This window comes from Porcisia hertigi, chromosome 32 (genome assembly GCF_017918235.1).
Source record: "Porcisia hertigi strain C119 chromosome 32, whole genome shotgun sequence".
In the NCBI taxonomy this organism is placed as follows: Eukaryota; Euglenozoa; class Kinetoplastea; order Trypanosomatida; family Trypanosomatidae; genus Porcisia; species Porcisia hertigi.
This window is the reverse complement of record NC_090591.1, coordinates 232,514-253,410: the sequence shown is the minus strand read 5'-3', so window position 1 is coordinate 253,410 and position 20,897 is coordinate 232,514. Positions and strand designations below refer to the sequence as shown.

Sequence of the window (20,897 nt, the reverse complement as noted above, 5' to 3'; positions counted from 1 at the left end):
CCGTGGATATGACTAAGAAAGAGGTTTAGCCTCGAATTTCTCTCAAATATATCTGCGTTTGCACGGAGGCCGTGCACAGAGACACGAAGGGGGGAAGGGAAAACAAGGAGGGGGGAAGGAGAGAATAGTAAGCGCAAGTACCCGCCATGTCCACGTGTGCGTATGGAGAGAGGGGAAGAGAGGGGGAGAGAGAAAAACTGGTTGGTAAGGAGAGTGCAGATAAACAAAGAGAAGATGAGGATTAGAGCAACGCGGCCTTCTCGCTATACTTTCCTATTGTGTCCATTCCGCTGCTGTGCATGAGTCAAACGAAACACTCTACCCTCCCCTCCGGTCTATTGCCGCTTCGTCGCGCCGTGCAGAGCCGGGGCACACGTGCAATGTATAGCAGTGCCCAAATCGGGCATCTGCGCACGGCACCTCACTCAAACAGCACACACACACGCACACACACACACAGTAACGCTCACCCGAACACCACCTGAAATGCACACAGCGATACGCACACCACATTGGCCGGCCTCCTCGGCGCAGTCAGACGCGGTTGACACTGCATGCGCGAACTGCACCTCCCCATAAGTTTTTTTTTTTTACTGCGTCGTTCCAAACCTCGGCTTGAAATTTGCAAGGCAGAAAAAAACGCCGGGTCTGCCATGAGACGCGTGGCCGTGAAGACACACACACACACACACACACACACACGAGGCATGCGCACAAGCAGATACACACAACCACCACGTCACCCTTCCCTCCTGTTCCTCTAGAGCTCACTGCGACGAAGAGCGCCGTAGAACTCGCCAATGGGCACAAAAGCGACATCTAGCGGCCAGTGCGCGTGGAGGGCAATGTGTTCAGAGATGTCCAGATACGGATCATGGTAGAGTGAGGCAGACTGCGGATCCCGTGGAGGCGCGTTCCTCATCACACGCGCCACGATCACACCGACACACTTTCCAGATGAGCGGCGCAGTACCGGGCCTCCGCACATGCTCAACGGAAGCGGGGGCACTGTCACAGGAGCACTGGCAAAAGTTGCATTGCTGCTCGCACTACTCGTCGTCGTTTCCTCTGCGGGGCCATCGATAGATGCTAACAAGACAGTACCGTAGTCGAGCGATACTAAAGCTGCCTTGCATGTGGCAGCCAAGCACGTCGGTGTTAGCTTCAGTCCGTCGTCGTTGGGGTTTGCCCGCTCCTCCTCGGTCTGCATGCCACATAAGATCAGCTCATCTCCCTCTTCGATGTGGTCCAGATCCGGATTGATGACCTGCAACGAAGACTCGGAGCTGGTGCTGTTGCCCTGTGACGGCTGCATCACCTCCTTGAACTGCTTCTCTTGAGACAGACGCAGTGAGGCAACATCGGTATTGGGCATGTACTGCTGCCTAAACTCCAAATCGAAAGATCTGCTAACTTTATGTGTGGACGTATCTGGAATGAGCAAGCGGGTGCTAATATGCCGCTCCCCGATCGCTTTGAGTCCAATGGTGTCCCCGTATACCCTTCGATGCCTAACTGGGCACGTGACGTGGGCAGCGGAGATGATGTGATAGCTGTAGAATGTGTTTAACTGCTCGAATGCCATGAGGAAGCCGCTCCCCCGCACCAGTGGCAGCACTGTCTGCCCCTTCTGTGTCCATAGAAAGTAGGAGGAGAGACCAAAGAGGGACATACTTGCGAAGCTATACGCTTGCGGCTCGGTAAACCGCACAACAGAGAAGTGGAGCACCTCAACGTCTGTGTCTGTTGGTGTGATGGGAGTTACACGTGCAATCAACGGGTACAGCTAACTTCTACCCTCAGAGTGAGCTACGGATAAAGAGGCAGTAGACCTGTCTGAAAAGTACGACTCGTTCGGCTCGAACAAGCAGAGCAGAAAGAGAGAGGCACGCACGCACGCGCACAAACACTTATACGCCAGTGAAGGAGTCAACCCTTCTCCTCTGCCCGATTGTGCGATATTGGGCCACTACACAACTCCGCTCCCTCTCTTGTGTTAGGGAAGATGGAGGTGATCCGTTTTTAATATGTGTTGCATGCTTCCACGTGTTCCCAGCAAAATTGTGAAAAGAGCGGTAATGTTAGTCCGCGCCCAGTGGGTGCGCAGGAAGCGGTAGAAAGAGAGAGAGAGCAAGAAAGCATGCGCGGGAGAGGAGTGGAGTGGTGCCCAGTACGGCATGGCCGAACAAAGCCCGCACCACGATGGCTAACCGAAGAGAGTGCAACACAAGAGCAAAGCGAGAAAGAAGAAGACAACCATGATAGACGCCAAGTGCTAAAGGGGGAGTTGGATGCATCAGGGATCTACAAAGAGGGGGAAGGCGAAGTCTGAAGCGTCACAGCGCCGAGAGGTTGTCGCCCGCAAAGTACTTCCATTTGCTTGAAAAGACACCGATAGAGGGCGCAGGAAGAAAGATGGCCTCTTTTGCCTACCCCCTCCACCCTTTGTGTTTGTAACACTTTTCTTGAGAAGATCGAAAGCGCGTCCTCTCGCCAAGTGACAGTGCTGAGTAGGTGACGATCGCGTCTTTTGAAGCAGGACCGTAGACGAACAGAAGAGGTAAAACGGTGCAGGGGGGCGACCGGGCCCGGTCGCCCCCCTGCACCCGAAACCACCTGCGATATTACGCACCTTTTACTGGCACAGCTTTTCCTTCCTCCTTTGATATTCGATGCAGAGTGCTTGTTGTAATATACATGTGAGGGGAGGTATGCCGCCACCTCCGCCTTGTGTTTGCATACGCTGCCTTTCACCACGCGGCTGCCTTGCGATGCATCTCGCTTACCCTTTGACTTTCCTTCCTATCAACATGCATGCCTAATTTTTGTTGCTGCTCGGCATAACAGCGGCAACAGCAGCAGCGGCAACAGCAGCAGCGGCAACAGCAGCAGCGGCAACAGCAGCAGCAATCAAAATAAGATATCAAAAACAGTCGGAGCCCGCGTGATTATGACACCAAAATTTCTCGAAAGGATAGGCCCCCCTCTTCACTATTCCTTGTTGATCCAGTCAATATATGTTTGCTCGCTTCATCAAACGCAAATACTCTGCCTCCGAAACAGCCAGTGTATCCCTTGCATCGAACTCTGACTGTCCTTGTGCGGGAGCGTGGTACCCCACAGAGCGGGCGAACTGGATCATTTCGGCGAGTTCATCGTCGGTCATGTTCATATGCAGCGCGTCAGCCATGGCGCGCAGATCTTCGAGGCCAATATATCCCTTGTCATCGCGGTCCATCTGTTTGAACGCGCGCACGGACTCTATCTTACTCTCCTTCTTCCCCATCTTGAGCACCAGGATGCTGTAGAAATCGTTGAAGTCAATTGACTCAGCGCCGGCAGCGCCAATCTCCTGCAGCAGCTGCTGCAGCTCTGCACGGTCCACATCGTAGCCAAGGGCGTAAAGAGCAACTACAGCCTCGTGCGCAGGGATAATACCTTTCCCGGAGTCGTCAAACTTATCGAACGCCTGGCGTAGCTGCTGTCTGTACTCCGACGGCACCTCGAGGAGCGCCGCGGGCGTAAACGGCGATGCTGTGGCGCCGTGCATTACATCTGCGCCCGGTGGGGAACAGGAGGCATTCGCTTTGGCTGACTTGCTTCTCCCTGCGTGGGTACCTTTCTTCGCGGTAGACATGGGCCGCAAGAGGGAAAAAAAGAGGGGGGAGTACTATGGAAAGCGTGTGCGCTAGTATTTTGGGAGAAGGCGGGGAGGCTCTTCAGAAGAAGTGAGTGGATTGACTAGCAATGTGTTACAAGCACAGAGAAGTCACATACAAAAGAGAGGAGCAAGGGGGGGAAGAGGTCCATAGTAAAATAGAAAAAAAGGAGAGCGGAGCATGATGAACGACGTCGTGAATGCACCGGGGAGACTCATCACCAAGAATCGCATCTTAATGATCATGGTAGGAAGGTGGGTCATTCACGCACAGCGTGAAAGCGGGGAGAGACTTTGATGGAGGTGAAAGACCTGCTCCCTTTCAATCTGCCTCGACCTGCTTCGCTGGGTGCGCTCTGTTCCTCACCACAGGACTTTGTGAATCTGTCCCTGTGTCGTTGACTGTCATTAAAGGGTGACGTGACTGTACCCGCGGCAGAAGTGTTGGACGCGCACAGGTCCCCTCCTCTTTCCCCTCTCCTCCACATTGCACGACCCGAGCGAGAACGCGCTGTGGATGTGGTCGGCTTACGGAATAGGAAAACGCCGAGTTGTACGGTTTGTCTACATGCCTTCCGGTTGCCAGCCGCTGTTCTTTTTGATTAAAGGGCGAACCCCCCCCCCACCCCCCACCCCCGGGCGCCATGAGGCATGTATTCTCTCCTCCATTGACCAGCACAGGCGAAAGGAGGAGGAGGAGGAAGTGGGAGGGAGGGAGGGGGGGGAGGAGGCTTCGCGACTGCTGCTCTCAATAAAAGCGCACCGCTACAAAATGGAAAAGGATCCTTCTCCAGTAGAACTCGAGGCCAGACCACGCTGGCGATGAACACACCCCACACCACCGCGCGCATTTTGCACATGCACGCTCTGCAGCGCTCTTCTAGTGCGCCGCGGTCGAGGACACAACGCGGTAGTATCCGTTAGTTTCTCCGTTCATGCTACAGAGGTCAATTTTGTTGAAGGTAACGTCCCCAAAGTCGTGGTGTTGATAATCCACCCACATCGACATGGGGAGGTGATGACCGAACTCCCCAGTCTGCGAGGGGCGGATCTTTGCGACAGTCACGTGAGGGACGTACGAGTCGTGCGGGTTCCCCTTCATGTCCACACCTAAACCGAGGCCTACGTCTTTGCGGATGCAGCGCACAAGCTTGTCTAGTGTTGTGAAGTGCGCCTCCGTTACGCACCCCACGAACAGTACACGGCCACGTCCAAATGTACCGAGCCCGCGAAAGCGCAACTGCAGCGGCTCCTTGCATAAATCATGGAAAGCCTGGTCGACGCAGTCTTGAATAGCGGCCAGTAGACTTGGTGCTGCGGGCGTCGCGGAGCCTTCTGCTATAGAGGCCTCACTAGACACTGTCATCACCCCCAAGGTGACGTGTAGCTTCGCGGAGGGAATCAGAAGCGGCTGGACGTGCTGATTAACGAACATCATGCCGTCGTGCATCTCCTTCACGCGCGTCCGCAACGTGCACCGGGCCGGCAGCGGGAGCGAAAGAAAATGCGTTGGGCGAAATCGCTGGCTCCACGCCGGCGGCTCCGTCTGCCGTGTTTCCCGCGTAACGAAACTCGAACGCAGCTGACGCCGGTACCGTGATTGTATGTCTGCCTCCTCCGCTGCCGCAACTGAGGTGTTACGCTGATCGACGATGCGATGGTTAATGGGAAAGTAAAGCCCCCGCTCCACATGCCCGCGGAGCACGCGGCTGCGGTGCATCCACATTGTGCTCCTCACAAAGAAAATGAAGCTAAAAAGAGTGTGACCTCCGCAAACGCTTGCCTCACCCCCGGCGCTCTGTGCACATGCGTGTGTGTGTATGCGTTCGTGTAGCTTTGTCGAATTCCAAAAAAAAATGAGAGAAAGTGGAGAAACGCATCATGAAAATGGGACATGGGGAAATGTGCGCCTGCTAGGGTCCCGAATTTTTCGAGGTGAAGCGCACCCACCCCCACCCGCCCGCCCTCCCACCCCCCCTCTTCTCTCCGACGCACACACACACACACACACCTACGCGTAAGAGAAAGCAATGGACTGCACCTGCACGTGGTTCAGGGAACGCCAATGCGCCACAGGCGTCTCGCCGATCCATCCTCGTGGCATCGTCACACCTCATGGAAAATGCTGTTATCGCTATGAAAGGAGTAAAGCGCACAGACAGACCCACGCACAAACATACGAACGCTCCCAGCAAACACTGCAAGGGAGGGGGGCGGGGGGCTTGAAATAAAAGGTCCTGGAGCGACTGGAAAGCATGCACAGAGACGCAACTTGACCCGTCGTAGGTATGGGGGAAAGGAGGGGGGGGGGGGGTCGCGAGTGTGTTACTCCGGTGAGAATTCATTTTCTCATTCACTTTTCCTCGCAGCGAGGCGTTTCGCGGCGTTGAGAATGGCGAGGTGGTCGCAACATCTTCATCCGAAAGCAGAAAACAAAGTCAAAAAAAGGTGGTGAGTGAGTGACAAGGTAGAGAGACACAGAAAAAAACAGGAAGAGAAAGAGACCAGACCACAAAAAAAGAGAGAAACTATCACAATCATGGGAAGCTGAAAGACGAAGCTGAACGAAAACGTTAGTGAACACGAGCGAAGCACCTCTGAAGAACGGTGCTAAGCACAAAAAAAAAAGAACGTGATCGCGCGCGCACAGAAGCAGGAAATACATAACAAATAATCCCTACCGCTTTGATAAGACATTGCGTCTCCGCATGCAAGCATCGGTTTGGGAATGTACGCCCCCACCTCCTATCCGCAGGAGGAGCGCATGACGTCGAGTAAAAAAAGGGGGGGAGCAGCGCTGCACAGATGCGCGCGTATCAGTTTGAGTCATCTTTTGTTCACTCCTATTCGTCAATGCACCTGGTTCACGTGCGCAGCGTTTGGGATCTTGCCCGAGAGAAAAGCAGGAAAAATAAAGGCGAGGAAACGCTCAAAGAGTTCCAAAGAGTGAAAGGATGAGGGGGTAGTCAATATGTGCATGGGGGGGGGGGGGGGGGGGAAAGATGAACAGAGGGGGAGCGCGCCCATCAATCACCACCCTCACCCCCTACCTCACCCCCACTCCTTGGAAAAAAACTAGTTTATATGTTTAAAAGCAAAAGAATGACTGCAGAAAGGAGGGGAGAACTTGCACCAAATCTATTTTCTCGAATCTGCTCTCACGAAAGCCAAAAAAAAAAGTCTGAAGAAAGGGCGGAAAGGGACGAGAGGGGGAGGAGGGGGGATGCAGTGAGATCAACTTGATAAGATCCATAGAAGCAAACACATACACACAAACAAACGAACAGTGCCACGCGACTCAGAGGGGACACAGCTGCACCCATAAGCATTACTGCAATCCTCCTCCCCACCCCATGCTGACTCTGTTTCCTCTGCGCTTCGTTCATATGGATGAGTTTGAGTCACGCGGTGGATGTGTGTGTGTGTGTGTATTTGCGTGCCTCAATAAGGAACGAAGTGTCAGAGGGGAGAGAGAAAGGACCGGGACAAACATACGCGTAGGACACGGATAGAAAAAAAAGTGGGTCTCTGAACACACACGGTAAAGAAGGGGATGCCGATGTTTCATTGCTTTTCTTTTGAGCAGCCTTCGGGCGTGGGGGGATGCGTTGTCTCGCTGCTGTCACGCCAACCATTCGCCTCTCGGCGGTATTCAATCAGCTGTGGCTTCCAGGGACGCATTTGACCTACCGCACTTGTTTCCATAGGGAAGTGCACGGTGAGCTGTCGGGACGCGCGGCTTTGCTTAGAAACAACCAGCGGGGAGTCAGAGGCCACTACTACTGGGTCGGCCGGAATGCGAGGCACCTCCATTGTGGACGAGAAAACTGGGAGGGACCAAAACGCGGACGAGCCTCTACGTGGAGCATCAGTAATCTTCGTCGCCTCCAGCACAATAGAAGAAGCCAAAGCAATCCGCTTGATTGTATGATATGCGGAGGGCACAGCGTCATAGTTGAAGTACATGTCCCCCACGCTCTCACTCCACTCCAGGAAGAATTCGTGAATGAGCTCCCGCTCAAGAGGGCTGTGGCGAACCTTGATCGGGTTGAAGGCATGATTGAAGGAATCTACAAGGCAGTGGAAGGCGAAGTTTTTCAGACTGGTGCCGTCCATTTGCCTTGATATCATAAAGAGTGCGGAGGTCACCATCCCCAGCGTGTGACGTACAGACCTTGACAAGATGCGACGAATCTCCAGCGGCAGACCGCCTTGCTTTGAGAAAGACGTCCGCTTGCTCTCCACGATCTGGTCGCAGTTCTCCACCGTCAACGCCGGCGACGACGTGCTGCGGAACCAGTCGCAGACTAAGAAGGCTAGGATGGACACATCGCTGATACTCTGCACTCGGAAGCGGCGACGGTTTATCGCGATACGGCACAGCGCTAGAGTGGTATCACTTGGGGCAGCGCTAGGGCCAAGAGACTGCAATGCCAGCCGTGCAGCGTCCGGGTTGTTCTCCGTCAGGTTCAACAGGCGACACAAAATGGTGTGAAGAAAGAGGGGTACACTTCGGTACAAGTCTGCCTTCTCGCCGTGCAAAACGAGGCGCTGCCGTTGAATGAACAAGTTGAGATCGATCAATGCATCGGATATTTCAACCCGGAATGCCTGAGAGAGACGCCACAGATGTTTCTCGAAGTCCCCGATAAACTGCGCCTGGCGACGCGTCTGAATGGCGCCAGGACGCGCTTTGCGCACAAGTGCGATGGCCTCAGAGGACGGCATGTGTTGGCTGTACACGTAGTAGCACGCAATCATGAGCCCAGTGCGGCCGAGCCCGGCGTGGCAGTGCACCAGCACCTTACCCTTCATCTTAATGTGGTAGTCCATGACCTGTACACTGCGCAAGACGATGTCTTGCTGCGGGGCCGTCATATCAGGCCACGGAAACTCGTAGTACGAGATGCCGTGCGGCATCAGGTCTTGGGCACCGTCGTAGCTGTACCCGCTGGTCTCGTAGATGCCATCGGGCCCGCAGTTTCCGTGTTCGCCCTTCTCCTGTAGGTTGAGCACCCCAGTCACCTGTTTGGCATGAAACTGAGCAATGATCGGATACTTGAGAAACAGCGATGTCGAAGGTCGCTGACTGGCAATGACGTCGTTCCCGACCCAGTTCGACTGCAGGCCTTCGATGGCCGCAGCGCGCTGCTCCTGCTCCTTCATCGCCTCCCAGCTCTCGTGGCGACATTTGACGCCGCTGCAGAAAAGTGAGCAGTGCAGACCCTGCCGTGCGCGATCGAGCCAATCATCCTGCTCTGACTCGTGGACGTGCATCAGCCTTGTCTGGTGGTTCTTCTTTTGTTTGCGCTTGAAGCTGCTATTCCCTCGCGGGCCGCGCTCCAGCGGAGGACGGCCATAGCTGCCCATCACCTTGGTCATCATGAATCCTACCATATCTGCGCTCTCTCCGTGAAAGAAGAGTCAAGTGGCGAGCTCTAGGAATCCTTGAGTGTGTGTATACGCGAGAATAGATGTACCGAGTGTGTACAGTCGCAAAGGTCCACTTGTGCGGCGACCTATTTTTCCTACTGCCCTAGAAAAAAACACAGGACCAGCTTATAGAGAAGCATCAAAGTACACAGGAGAGTAAGATACACAAAATAACGGAAACCAAACCTCGAGGACACAATCCACAGCAACCACGGGGTCCAGCTGATGAGGCACGCAAAGGGGGGGCAGGGGGGACACGTTCCAAAAATAAAGAAAAGGAAGAGATGAAAAAACGTCGAGTTAGGGTGGCAGAGAAGACCACGGAGAGACGGATCTGAAGTGGGGGGATCATCTGCGGGCGTTCAGCAGCTGCCAGCACAGCCACGCCTCACCAAGCGAAGAACAGTGCAAGAAAGGAAAGCCTCTTCTACTCCCAATGTGTCCATTCCGCTGCTGTGCATGAGTCAAACAAAACACTCTACCCTCCCCTCCGGTCTATTGCCGCTTCGTCGCGCCGTGCAGAGCCGGGGCACACGTGCAATGTATAGCAGTGCCCAAATCGGGCATCTGCGCACGGCACCTCACTCAAACAGCACACGCACACACACACACACACACCGCCTCGTTGGTCCTCCCCCAGATTCGCTCTCCTCATGCCGCTCGCAACACGACGCATCCCTTGCGGGAGGGCTCAGACCCACCCCCACCACCACCAGTCGGTAGTGAAGGCCGGGGTGAGATGCGCTCCAGTCACGTCAACACCTTGCCCACCACTTGGAGGATACGAAGGCGTGCACGCTCGCGGCTCGCTCCGGTGTAGCACAATCTCAGGGCGTGATTGCCGACATGCGTAGCGATCACTGACCCTCGCTTGCCCCCCTCCCCTCAACCCCCGTACGCGATAGGTTCTCGACCCTGTCAGAAGCAGAAGTGATTCACCATTGGTAGGAAGAGAGGAGGGGGAGGGGGTTACCTGGATCCCCCACACACACACACACTGTGTGTGTAGTAAACCCCTGGAACCTCACACGGGGGGGGGGGGGTGTCTTCCCCGTCATCACAGACCGAAAAAAAAAGTGTCACAGGAAAACAACGTCTGCAGGGAGGGGGAGGGCGGAAAGAACAAAGCGGTTCACAAAAGTAAGCGGGGCAGAGGTGAAGAGCTGCAACTTAATATGTAGTGTGTACAGGCACGGTTCTCAGGGGAGAAACCACACGCAAGGGGGGGGGGCGCGTACGATTACATGTATAATTGTAGGTTAGACAAAGGTGAAGCTGCGCCGCCTCCGTAGCGGCGTGTCGTTGCTGTACTAGCGGGAGTGCAAAGCAGTCGATGTGTGCAGATACCCGCCTCAAAAGGAAAATCGAGGCTGGCGTCCCAGGGGTGAGAGCATGGGGGAGGGGGGGGGGGGCGGGAAGGCCGGAAACGGCGCGTAGTTCTGATGTCTATGAGGGGTGAACCTCTCGTCCGGCTCCCACCGTCGTCATCGCATCAGAGCCACTCTTCCCGCGAGCGAAGGAGTGTGCAAAAGAAACGCGCTGGCGTAGGCGTCTGATGGGAACAGAGATGGGAAACTGCCAGTATGTGAGAACTGACCAACCACTCTCTTAGCTGTGTAAGTAAGTACAGACAGATACGTTGTGGTGACGCCACAATAAGAACCGAAGGGCTGTGCGTGATTTATGTGAACAAGTGAGATGCACGCGCACATGGAAGCAAATACGAAGACAGAAAAGCATGCGACGATTATGAAAGCTGAGAACGCTCGCTCGAGACGTTGACCACCACCACCCCCAGACACACACACCATGAGGCAGGGTGCCACTGGTAACGCGGATGGTTAAGGAGAAAATGAGGATAGGAGTCTCTGCATTCCCGTATAGGCTTTGTGACATGAATCAGTGGTGATCATTACCACGTTTGCCGACCCTCACTCTGCGCTCGTCGCTACATAATATGCTCTGCACAATCGACTGGTTCGTTCCTGTCATCACGTCCGCGCCCCCCCCCCACCCCCTACTCCCTCGGAACCCCTGAAAACCAGCAGCACATCACCGTTCATATGTTTCTGGTGATGCCTGCGGGGAGAAAACACCATTATTCATCAGGCGAGAAAACAGCGTGCACATGTTCGTGCGACTCTTTCGGGGAAGGGGAGGGGGGGTTCTACTTTTCTTTTTTCTCATTGAGGTGAGCGCTATCGAGTTTCGAAACAGTGAAACATGCGGCCGTCCACACGCGCTACCACGGGACGTAGATAAACGTATACATGAAGCACAAGATGTCAACCCCGCAAAACGCACACACACACACACAAAAATATAGATTGCAAAAGACTTGCCTTTTATATGGCGCGTGTGCGTATGTGTTTGTGTGTGTGTCCTGGAGCACAGTGTGATGGCGAAGAGCGGGGGGAGGAACAGGAGGGATTCAGGCAATACACCATCATCCAAATAAACGATAACAGTATGGTTAGCCGGGAAAAACACAAGAATGGAAGCAACGCGCAGCACGAAGAAGTATAACGAAGTGAAAAAAAAAGGGCACACGAAGAGATGCAAACGCAACACCGCTCTCTTTTGTTACCTGCTCCTCCTCCTCCTCCCCTCTTTTTGTGTGCCATCACACATCCAAAACACCAGGCAAATCAGCGCGTGGAAGAATATAAATATGTAAATATATATGGAAGGTCAAAGGGAACGAAGAGGGAAGAAACAAGAGCGGAATTCTGTACGTGTACGCTGGTGTACCACTGACGTCGCCAGCCGACTCACGCCAGCGCTGCCCCTCGCCGACCATCAGCGCGGCCGTCGGCGACGGCGCATCTCACGAAACCGCGACATCTTTGTAATCCTTGAAGGCTTTGCTAACCTGATATCGGGTCATGTGTACCTTCCCGAGGATCTTGTCTGTAACCGGCTCCTCGAAGCCCGCCTTCTCCAGCAGACTCACAAGAGTTTCTCTGTGGTCCCAACCTTGCTCCTCCGCCACCGAAGGCAGGTACGTGGCGCTGTAGCCGTCGTACTCGGCGATGAGGCCGTGCTTGCCGATTTCCCAGTCATCCCACGCAGAACAAGGCTCAAATGTGTGGAGCAGACTGAAGCAGCACCGCAGCGTCGGCAGCTCTACCTTTTTCACCTTGGGAAAGCGCGAGTCTTCGAAGGCCGCAGCGATGGCGAGTCGGCGCATGTCTTTCTTGAGGTCCCCTGGTCGAAGAGAGCCGATGCAGCCGCGCAGCCGGTCATGTGGCAATGTTGTGAGCGTCACGAAGCAGGCTGAGTCTTCCTTCGGAATAGTCGGCAACGGCACCGGCGGGGCGTTGGGGGAGTTGATCTCTTGCTCTATGACGCGGAGGCAGTACTCCGCCATCTCAGGTGTAGCTGACATGGCGCAGGAAGGCGAACCTCGTGGAGGAGACGTTGCAGTGAGCGGGTAACGTTTTGTGTCTCGCTTCTCCTTCTTTGCCTGTGATCGATCCAATGATGGCCGAGAACAAAGATCTCTCTTCACCTTCGTGCTGCTTTGCCGGGGCGTTCGACTTTGAGTGTGTGAAGAAGAACGCCTCAGTGGAATTGGTGACGACGGCATTCAACGACAGCAGGAGGGTCGGAACACTTTTGTGATGACGCATATAGAAAGAGAAAACGAGAGAGGAGAGGGAAAAGAGGAGACACAAACAAGAAAAAAGTGTGACGATGAAAAAATCGTCAAAGGCACATCAGCAGGCGCACGCAGCGAAACTGTTGAATGGAGACACGCCTGGAAGCTCCAGTCGTGACGATGTACTAGTGGGGCCAAAAGCAAGCCTGAAATGAGGAGCCGGGAAGCGTTGGACAATTAGATGTGCCCCGGAGAGGGGGTAAGGGGGGGGGTGAGAAGACCACCCTTGTCTCTGGCGAATAGAGCGTATAGCCCGATACGGAGCCCCAATGCGCTAATTATAAGCTGACTTGGTGTCAGCTACACGCAAGCGCACTTAATCATTTTTCCTTTTTAGACGGTGTCGTCGGCTCCGACTCCATGGAGAGGGGATGACTGGGTGTAAGAAAGACTGCATCACTAGAGGTATTCCAAACAGGAAGGGTGCGTCAGTGTATCACTACGAGAAATAACCCGCCCCTCCAAACTCCCCTCCACACTCGATCAACAAGCCTCGTATTCACAAAGACTCACACGCACAACAATCCCCCGAGGAAATGACTGAATGGTGACCTTCGCTGTGATCCCAGTCGCAGCTGCCCCCACTCCCCCCAATGTACCACCACCACCACCACCACTACGCATCTCACATAAAAAATGAAGAGACAGCTTCGCGACCGCTCTGAGGCAAGAAGGTGTTCACTACACGCGAGCCCATGTAAACCTCTTCGTCATCGTCCATGTCCGCCATTGTGCTGGGCATTGCGGCAGGGCCACCAAGGGCAACCGCAGCAGCGGCGCCCGCCCCCCGGCCCATGTGCGGCACCGTCACACCGCGGCACGCGTGTCCGGCGATGCACTGGTAAGCTACAGGTTTCTCCGTCAACTCCATGAAGCCGGCACTGCGCAGGGTGTGATGCTTGCTGCACAGCACCTCGGTGCAGCCACGAGTTAGCAGTATCGCCGGGGTCTCCAGTGGCGTGGCCAAGCATGTGCTGGGGTCAAGACAGACGTAACAGCAGTCCTGCACGAACTCGCATTGGCTTGCAGGCAAGTGTTTTCCGTGCAGCGTGCACCACACCTTACGCTCCGCCTTGCCTGTCCGACGCCGAGCTGCCGTACCACCCCTCGTGCCTGCGCCGGCCGATGGTGCCCACGCGGCCGCGTTTGCGTCGTCATAGCGCTGCTCCGCCGGCGGGCGAGGTGCGCGTTCACCACGTCGCTGCCGCTGCCGAGGGCCTGCACCTCGCTCTACAAACGATGGCCCTCGCTGGTCACGGGATCGTCCCCAGTCTGCGGCGCCGCGGCCACCGGCAGCGCCTGTACGCCTTTCACCGGACTGCTTGCAGCGGTGGCCCTCAGTACACTCAAACACACCCGCCCCCACCTCGCGCATCTGCCGAATGGTACGGCGCTGGCGGTGTAGACGGCACATCACAGTGTCCGCTCTATCCACGCGATCCCTTCGATCGTTTCGTTCACCACGCTCTCTGCGGCCACCGCGTTCGCGAACACCGCCACGCCCCATCCCACCTCTACGCTCTCTGTCACGCATGTCGCCGCCACCGCCGCCGCCGCCGCCACTTGCCCTACCACCCTGGTCCCTGCCCCCAGACCGCTGATGCTCGCTACGCATGTGGCACTCCTTCTGCACTACACAGCGCATCTTACCTGGCTGCTGATTCCACGGCATGAGATCACCCCTGCCGCGCCGTTTGTTATGCAATGCGCAAAGGCCCCCATCAGGCCCCCCTGACGAAGAGCGAGGGCCACGCTCCATCTCTCTCTCTTTTTTTTCTGCTCTATGATCTGCTTTATGTTTGCTTCTTTTTATCCCGCTGCCACAGAGGTGAAGTTCAGAAAAAAAAAAAGCAGGCACAGTAAATGGGGGTGGGGTATGAGGAGGCGTGTGTGTGTGTGTGTGTGTGTGTGTGTGTGAGTGTCGTGGGAGTCAATAGAAGTCCGTGGCAGTGCGGCTATCGAGTGTGGACCTTTACCGTCTCGTTTTTGTGCGTACGTGAATACACGTACACCTCCCCCCCCCCCGGCACGGGCGGTGGTTTGCGGCGCACACGCACGTACGTGACACGGTGTGAAAAGCCCAGTGGCTGTGGGAACGCTTTCCCTGTCAAATGGGAGGACTTCGTCGCTCTAATACCTCCCTGGGTGGCGGTGGAACGCAGACAGACGACTCAGCTCTTCACAGAGTGGCAACGACGAGACACGGACGCAGCGGTGAAACAAAAAGCCTTAGCAGTGAGAGAACGGCCCTTCCTACCTCGACTGACCCGCGTGTGTGAGTATGTGGCGAGTGTAGGGGGCGTCTCAACTCCCTGTGTATCCCTCTATTAGATGAAAAGGAGGGGGAGAGGAGGAGGGGGAGGAAGGGGGTGTGGCGGTGGAATAGAATTAGGCGGGTTGCATGAGGGAGGGAAAGAGTGTATTGTCAGGCGCGCGTGTCAAAAACAAGTCTCACAGACACGCCATCCATGCATGACAACAAACGCTGTCGCTGCGGATGCAGGGCAGAAATGGGAATTCGAGGTGATCGTGTGCTGCCAACCACTCAACCCTTTGACAGACTCAGTCGGCAAGGATGTCTAGCCTCACCGAAAGGGGCAGTCCTCTGTTTGCGCGCAAGCCCAACTTGTGTTTGCTTCTTTTTTTTCCCCATCGAATTCTTGACAAATGACGAACAAGACCTGGCGGCGCGCTTCTGTGTCCTCACAGCGGAACGTGTCTACGTGAGTGCTCTCTGGTTGGGCCACAGTAACCCTGAAACTTGCGGGGACACCCCGAAACAATGCACACCTCAACAATAGTGCGCAGTGCGTAGGGGGTACACAGGGGGCCGACTGCGATCGCCGAGGCTGGATGAAACAGTGGATGGAACGCTGTCAACGCGCGCATTGTTGTGTAAACGGGAAGAGTTACTCGGCCGCGTTGTGAGAGACCACCCTCCACGACTGGTGGTCGAGCGGGTTTGCCATTTGTAGCACAATAACCTCTGTGTGACAATCATCTGTAGCGAGGTACAGGAGCGTGCTGGAGCGGCTCCAGGATGCGCTGACAGCTCCAACTGGGACCTGAAATAACTCGAAGCTTCGCTTCTCATCGATGGAAGGTGACACACAGTTGAGACGAAGAAGGAACACTTCGCACCGAGAGCAAATCGCGAGGAGCTGAAAGCGGCGTCCAACGCACGGTGCCCAAGTCACGTTGCACACCGGTGCACGGCAGCGCAGCACGCCAGCCTCCACCTGCGGCAGCGATATGGGCATGAAGGAGTTCGAGACTTTGATGTAACGGTAGAGAAAGAAGCACCCCGACACGGTGCCGACCGCGAGGGTCATCGTGCTCTCTGCGGAGCCCGGGAACCAGCCGATAGCGGTAACCCCACCGGAGCGCAACACTGGCACTGAGGATGCTGACGGCGATGCCGATACACCTTGCCGGCACTCCGCGACTGTGGGGTCGGCGGAATTCGACGTGGCACCAGCAGAGACTCCGAGCGCGGAGGCGGTGCTGTCATTGGCCCTTTTCGCCGCGGCGTCGGCCTCTGGGGATATTCGACACACGCATGGGAACTGCTGTGGCTGGTGCACCTCGTAGAGGCGAACGCAGCCATCTAACGAGGCCGTTGAAAGTAGAAGAGCGTGGTATTGCTGTGGTGGGACAAACGCCACGTCCGTGATGACGTCCTTCTCGTACCCCCGCACAGGAGACCAGCGCACCGTGTGGAGGTGTGTGCGACCCTCGTGAGAGGAAACAATGATACGATATATGTAAATCCATCGATCCGCTCCGGCGGTAGCGAGAAGAGGACCGTGCTCGCGGTGCTGGCACCACGCTAGGCGCAGCACCGGACCGGCATGGTCGTGCATCGCGCATCCAGGCTCCCAGACAGCACCACCCCCAGCCACCGTGCGACGGTGGAACACCTCCACTGTCTTATCACTCGAGCACGATGCCAGGAGGGAGCCGGATGGGTCAAGCGCCACATTGTGAACGTACGTTTTGTGTTGGGTGATGAGACCTGCCATGTCGAGGGGGCCTCCTCTCTCTCTCTTCGCCGTTGCCGATTTTCGCTTGTTGTTGTGATATGCTGCGCCGTGCGCTCCACCGGTGAATGCACTGTTACGGAACGCGTGCGTGAAGAAGAGCAACGTAACTCCAGCAGCCTAAGGCACCATCAAAAACACCTCAGGGAAGCACAGCAGTCTCAAGTATACCCGATCTGTAATGAAGCTGCGCGCTCGCTCTATCTGAGCGTCTCGGCCGAGTCGCGCTGCCAATGCGTGTTGATAGCGCGCGCGTGTCTGTGAGGGGAAGGGACGCGTGGTGTAAAGCACAGGAACGAGGGTGAATCGCAAGCAATGCGGGACAGAAAAATAAAAGCGAGAGACCAACACAGTATGGCAGAGAGCTGCAGCGGCAAACACACACGCACACACTCATGAGCTCATGAGGGGCCACGCTGCGTCCACAGTGCCCATCAGCTTTGCCTATCCCCTGTACCACTCTGCATCACGCAAAACTGGCACCTAGGGAAGACAAAGAGCGGTAAATGGGGGACAGAGTACCGCGAACCGCTGATAGCTTAGTCAAAGCCACCAAAAACTCATTCTGGGGAAGCGTTGTGGTCTCGTTTGTCTGCCCCCCGCCCACCCCCCACCCCGCGGCGCAGCCTCGTTCACATTACCTCACGAGTTGCTTGTTTGACAACCATCAGTAAAGTTGTGAACGAAAGGCGCGGACGAGCTCGCCAGACGCGCGGGAATGATGATGACCAGGGAGTTCGAGCGGGAAGCGACGGATCAAAAAAAAAAAGCGGCCGGCGATGCCATACAAAAGACGAAAGAAGTATGTGCAACCTATCCAGGCACACACAAACAGAAACGGACACGTCGCACCCTCCCCCCACCCTTCGCCTCACCAACCTACCCCAACTGGTCTCTTGTGGATGCCCAGAGAAACGACGCCTTCGGAGGACGCTGAGCGCCTCACATGAGATCACGGAGTTGAGGGGGGGGGAATCTGTTCTCTGCCAACGCCTCTATATCCGGTACACAAAGATGTATACAAATGCACATGTAGACATAAATAAATATGTATATACGTGTGCATGTGTGTGTGTGTGTGCGTGCGTGCGCGCTTACACAATGAGAAATCCAAAAATCCATAATATACATGACTGCAACGAAAGGGGGAGTGTTCGTACAGACAAAAGACCTCCGTTGTATGACGGAAACATGGCGCGCGCGCTTGCCTTGAAATCCACGAACCCCCTCCCCTCGCATGACCTCGATGGCGTAGCCGACGGCTCAGCGGGCCCCTTGTCTAGGCTTAGTCGCCTGCATAGAGAGCTGTCGAAAGAAGGGGGTGCAGTCTTCGAGCATAGACGCGATCTTCTCCAGTAGGGGAGTAAAAGGTGAGGGGTCCACATACGGAGCAGCAAACAACAGAAGCCACTCAATGTCGTCGCTGTTCACTACTTGACCGCTCTCAATCCGCGCGTAACGCGACACCTCCGCTGAATCTTCTTGGGACAAGCCGAACTGATGTTTGAGAAGCACCGAGAGATGATCGTAGTTGTACTGAGATGAATCCGTGTCGTCTTTAAGCCACTCCAAGAGTGTGGCGAAATGCGCCGCGTATTCACGGAAGAGCCCCAATGCCCCCTCGCTGTTCCGGATAACACGCAGGTCGTCTACAAGGTCGTTTTGGTATGTCACATCCAGTCGCTCTGCAAGTCCCTGCAAGGAACAGCCGCTGAATTCCGCCACGCGAGTCACATAGTGAATCAGCTCACTGAAGCAGGTAACCCCATTCGTGGGATAGAGTGCATTGATGATGGGCAACTTTTCTGGCTTTACAATAAGCGACCAGGCGGCCTCGAGCTTTTGTTGTGAGAGGGGTAAGCCGGCGGCGGACCAGCGAGTGTACAACTCCTCGAGGTACCCATGAACCGAATCCATTTCCTTCATCGTCATACCCCCGCGCACAGCTAGCAAGTAGCCCTCATTACTGTCAGCGCAATCCTGGACTTTCGCCATGCCGCTCATCACATCCTGCATCATTATTGAACCCCATTCGACCTCCTCTGGAGCAGCCGATTTGCCGTCATTCATGACTTTCGGCGCCGATGCCGGCGAAACCTCGCCAAAGGCCTTATTTGATAGAAGCGGCAAACACGATGACGTTGCCCCTTCTTCAGCTTCAATCACAGGTACAAACACAGAGCAATGACCACCGCTGTACACGGTGGACAGAAAGGTGAGCGTTATGTTCAAGTATGCCTCGTTGTGGTGAAGCACGTCCATAAGATGAAGCGGCATCACCACCGGGCGAGCAACGGCTGCCACAGACCAGTACACTCTACTCACCTCGGAGGCCAGACTCGCTGCAAGGAAAGTTTGGTTCACTACAGGGCCCCTCAACGGCATCGGACGGACAGTCTTTTTCACTGACGCTGCTGCCATATCCAGACCAGATGGCGATTCCGAGGTCACAGGGACGGCCGACCCAGCGGCGAAGTGGGATACAGGCCTAGAGGCAGCGAAAGAGGAGCCAATGCGTGACACCAGACTCGCCGCGCCGCCCGCCCTGCCACCAGCTTTCGCCTCGTCATCGGGGTCGAATTCACCTTGAAATAGGAGAAGCTCTGCGATGTGCCTCATCCCAATCCGGTCAGTTCGCCCACGGGCCCTCTTCGACAAGTCTAGCGCTGTATCGGTGATGTTCATGACGTACTCGTGGTGACGCCTTTCCCCCACCCTATCTGGCAGCACGCCGACGTCGTCAAACATCAGCTGTGTGCACTTCTTCCAAGTCCTCCAGTGGTCCGTCAGCGAGGCGTCTGTTTCGGCAATGAGGTCCTCGAGCACCTTGGAGCGATTTTGTGTCTCCTCCAGGCGCTGCAGACTCTCTCTCACCAGCCGATTCTTCTCTTTGATCTCTTCGAACAAGTGATCGTAGCAGTTTTTTGCCTCCTGCTCGAGGGGGTAGAGCTCCTCAACCTGTTTATGAATGATGTCGTTCATAGAGATCTTGGCCTTCAAGGCGATCTTGCGAGCGTACTGCCGCCATACACGCAGGAAGGACGGCGCCACCTCGCTGGCTGCGGCCTGCCGTAGTCGTCGTTGGAGCTGCGCCTTGCGCACCCGAAGCCGTCTGCAAAACGTTCGCCATGAGTAGAAACATACCGTCACCCACAAACCGTCCAGTCCGTGAACAAGACGGTCAACTAATCTTTCCTCAATACGTGCGTGCCGCTCGAGTCGCTGAAGCCTCCCCTGGCACTGCTCCCACCGCGTTGACAGAAGTCGAAAGGCACCGGCGTAGGTCTGTCGCGTCACTTTTTCGATGCCCCTTGAAGACAACGGAGCCGAGAGCGAATTCGTCAGCGGTGTGCGGCGTGTGTACACTAAACACGGGAGGAGCTCGTGTACAGCGGCCTGTAGCACCTGCGCTGTTTCCTTAGAGAGGTGCGGCACGCACGCCTGCAGTACCTGCAGAGCAGTGGAAATGTAGAGGCGCTCCGGATGATACAGTCCCTGGCTGCAACGCCGCATCTCAGTCAGAAGCGCCTCTGCGGCGACAAAGGGACTGCGATAGCGTTGCAGTTCAGCCTCCACGTAGCGCAACCAGCTGTCGAGACGATCATCATCAACAAGAGAGCCCTCCCCCTCCTCAAATGGATCGATCGCAGCGGAGGTAACGGGAACGTACGGCTTTGCCTGGTACGTCAGCAGTCGAGGCGGCATAGGCCCTGAGCATGCTGTGTACAAAATGAAAGAGGACAGTCAGATCAAAAAAAAAATTTGAGTAATGAACCTGTGAAGGTCGAGCGAGAAGTGTAAACGTGAGAAGCAGCGATATGAGAAAGAGAGGAGTAGTGGGAGTGATCCAAGTGTAGGAGTGAGTGCACGCGAGGTTGCCCAGGGAAAACGCGCGAGGCACGGCGCTGACCCACAGCTGTACCAGCTCAATTGAAACGGTGCGCATCACAAAGGACGAGAGTCTTTGCTCCAACTAGGGAGAGCAACGAGAACAAAAAAGGGAAACAGCGATGAGCAAGAGACTACCAAAATAGTCTGCGGGATGTCCACGTAAACCCAGCAAAAAAAAAAAAGTGGGAGAATTTTCACTCGATGCCTCACTTGC

At 55.5% G+C, this 20,897-nt stretch overlaps 8 protein-coding genes across 8 annotated transcripts; all 8 read right to left on the bottom strand.

Moving 5' to 3' along the window:
- Window positions 1-760: 760 nt before the first annotated feature.
- Window positions 761-1,672, bottom strand: JKF63_02427 (uncharacterized protein; the record flags this gene model as incomplete). Its single annotated transcript, XM_067898452.1, has 1 exon — window positions 761-1,672. The coding sequence occupies one exon, from the start codon at window positions 1,670-1,672 to the stop codon at window positions 761-763; it is 912 nt and encodes a 303-aa protein (XP_067754609.1).
- A 1,338-nt stretch (window positions 1,673-3,010) lies between these two features.
- Window positions 3,011-3,550, bottom strand: JKF63_02426 (uncharacterized protein; the record flags this gene model as incomplete). The annotated part of the gene is made up of 1 exon (XM_067898451.1): window positions 3,011-3,550. The coding sequence occupies one exon, from the start codon at window positions 3,548-3,550 to the stop codon at window positions 3,011-3,013; it is 540 nt and encodes a 179-aa protein (XP_067754608.1).
- A 988-nt stretch (window positions 3,551-4,538) lies between these two features.
- On the bottom strand, window positions 4,539-5,384 carry JKF63_02425 (uncharacterized protein; the record flags this gene model as incomplete). Its single annotated transcript, XM_067898450.1, has 1 exon — window positions 4,539-5,384. One exon carries the CDS (start codon window positions 5,382-5,384, stop codon window positions 4,539-4,541), a length of 846 nt encoding a protein of 281 aa, XP_067754607.1.
- A 1,838-nt stretch (window positions 5,385-7,222) lies between these two features.
- Window positions 7,223-9,055, bottom strand: JKF63_02424 (uncharacterized protein; the record flags this gene model as incomplete). The annotated part of the gene is made up of 1 exon (XM_067898449.1): window positions 7,223-9,055. The coding sequence occupies one exon, from the start codon at window positions 9,053-9,055 to the stop codon at window positions 7,223-7,225; it is 1,833 nt and encodes a 610-aa protein (XP_067754606.1).
- A 2,863-nt stretch (window positions 9,056-11,918) lies between these two features.
- On the bottom strand, window positions 11,919-12,680 carry JKF63_02423 (uncharacterized protein; the record flags this gene model as incomplete). Its single annotated transcript, XM_067898448.1, has 1 exon — window positions 11,919-12,680. The coding sequence occupies one exon, from the start codon at window positions 12,678-12,680 to the stop codon at window positions 11,919-11,921; it is 762 nt and encodes a 253-aa protein (XP_067754605.1).
- A 697-nt stretch (window positions 12,681-13,377) lies between these two features.
- Window positions 13,378-14,511, bottom strand: JKF63_02422 (uncharacterized protein; the record flags this gene model as incomplete). Its single annotated transcript, XM_067898447.1, has 1 exon — window positions 13,378-14,511. One exon carries the CDS (start codon window positions 14,509-14,511, stop codon window positions 13,378-13,380), a length of 1,134 nt encoding a protein of 377 aa, XP_067754604.1.
- A 1,150-nt stretch (window positions 14,512-15,661) lies between these two features.
- Window positions 15,662-16,774, bottom strand: JKF63_02421 (uncharacterized protein; the record flags this gene model as incomplete). The annotated part of the gene is made up of 1 exon (XM_067898446.1): window positions 15,662-16,774. The coding sequence occupies one exon, from the start codon at window positions 16,772-16,774 to the stop codon at window positions 15,662-15,664; it is 1,113 nt and encodes a 370-aa protein (XP_067754603.1).
- Window positions 16,775-18,055: 1,281 nt separating this feature from the next.
- Window positions 18,056-20,497, bottom strand: JKF63_02420 (uncharacterized protein; the record flags this gene model as incomplete). Its single annotated transcript, XM_067898445.1, has 1 exon — window positions 18,056-20,497. The coding sequence occupies one exon, from the start codon at window positions 20,495-20,497 to the stop codon at window positions 18,056-18,058; it is 2,442 nt and encodes an 813-aa protein (XP_067754602.1).
- Between the last annotated feature and the right edge of the window lie 400 nt (window positions 20,498-20,897).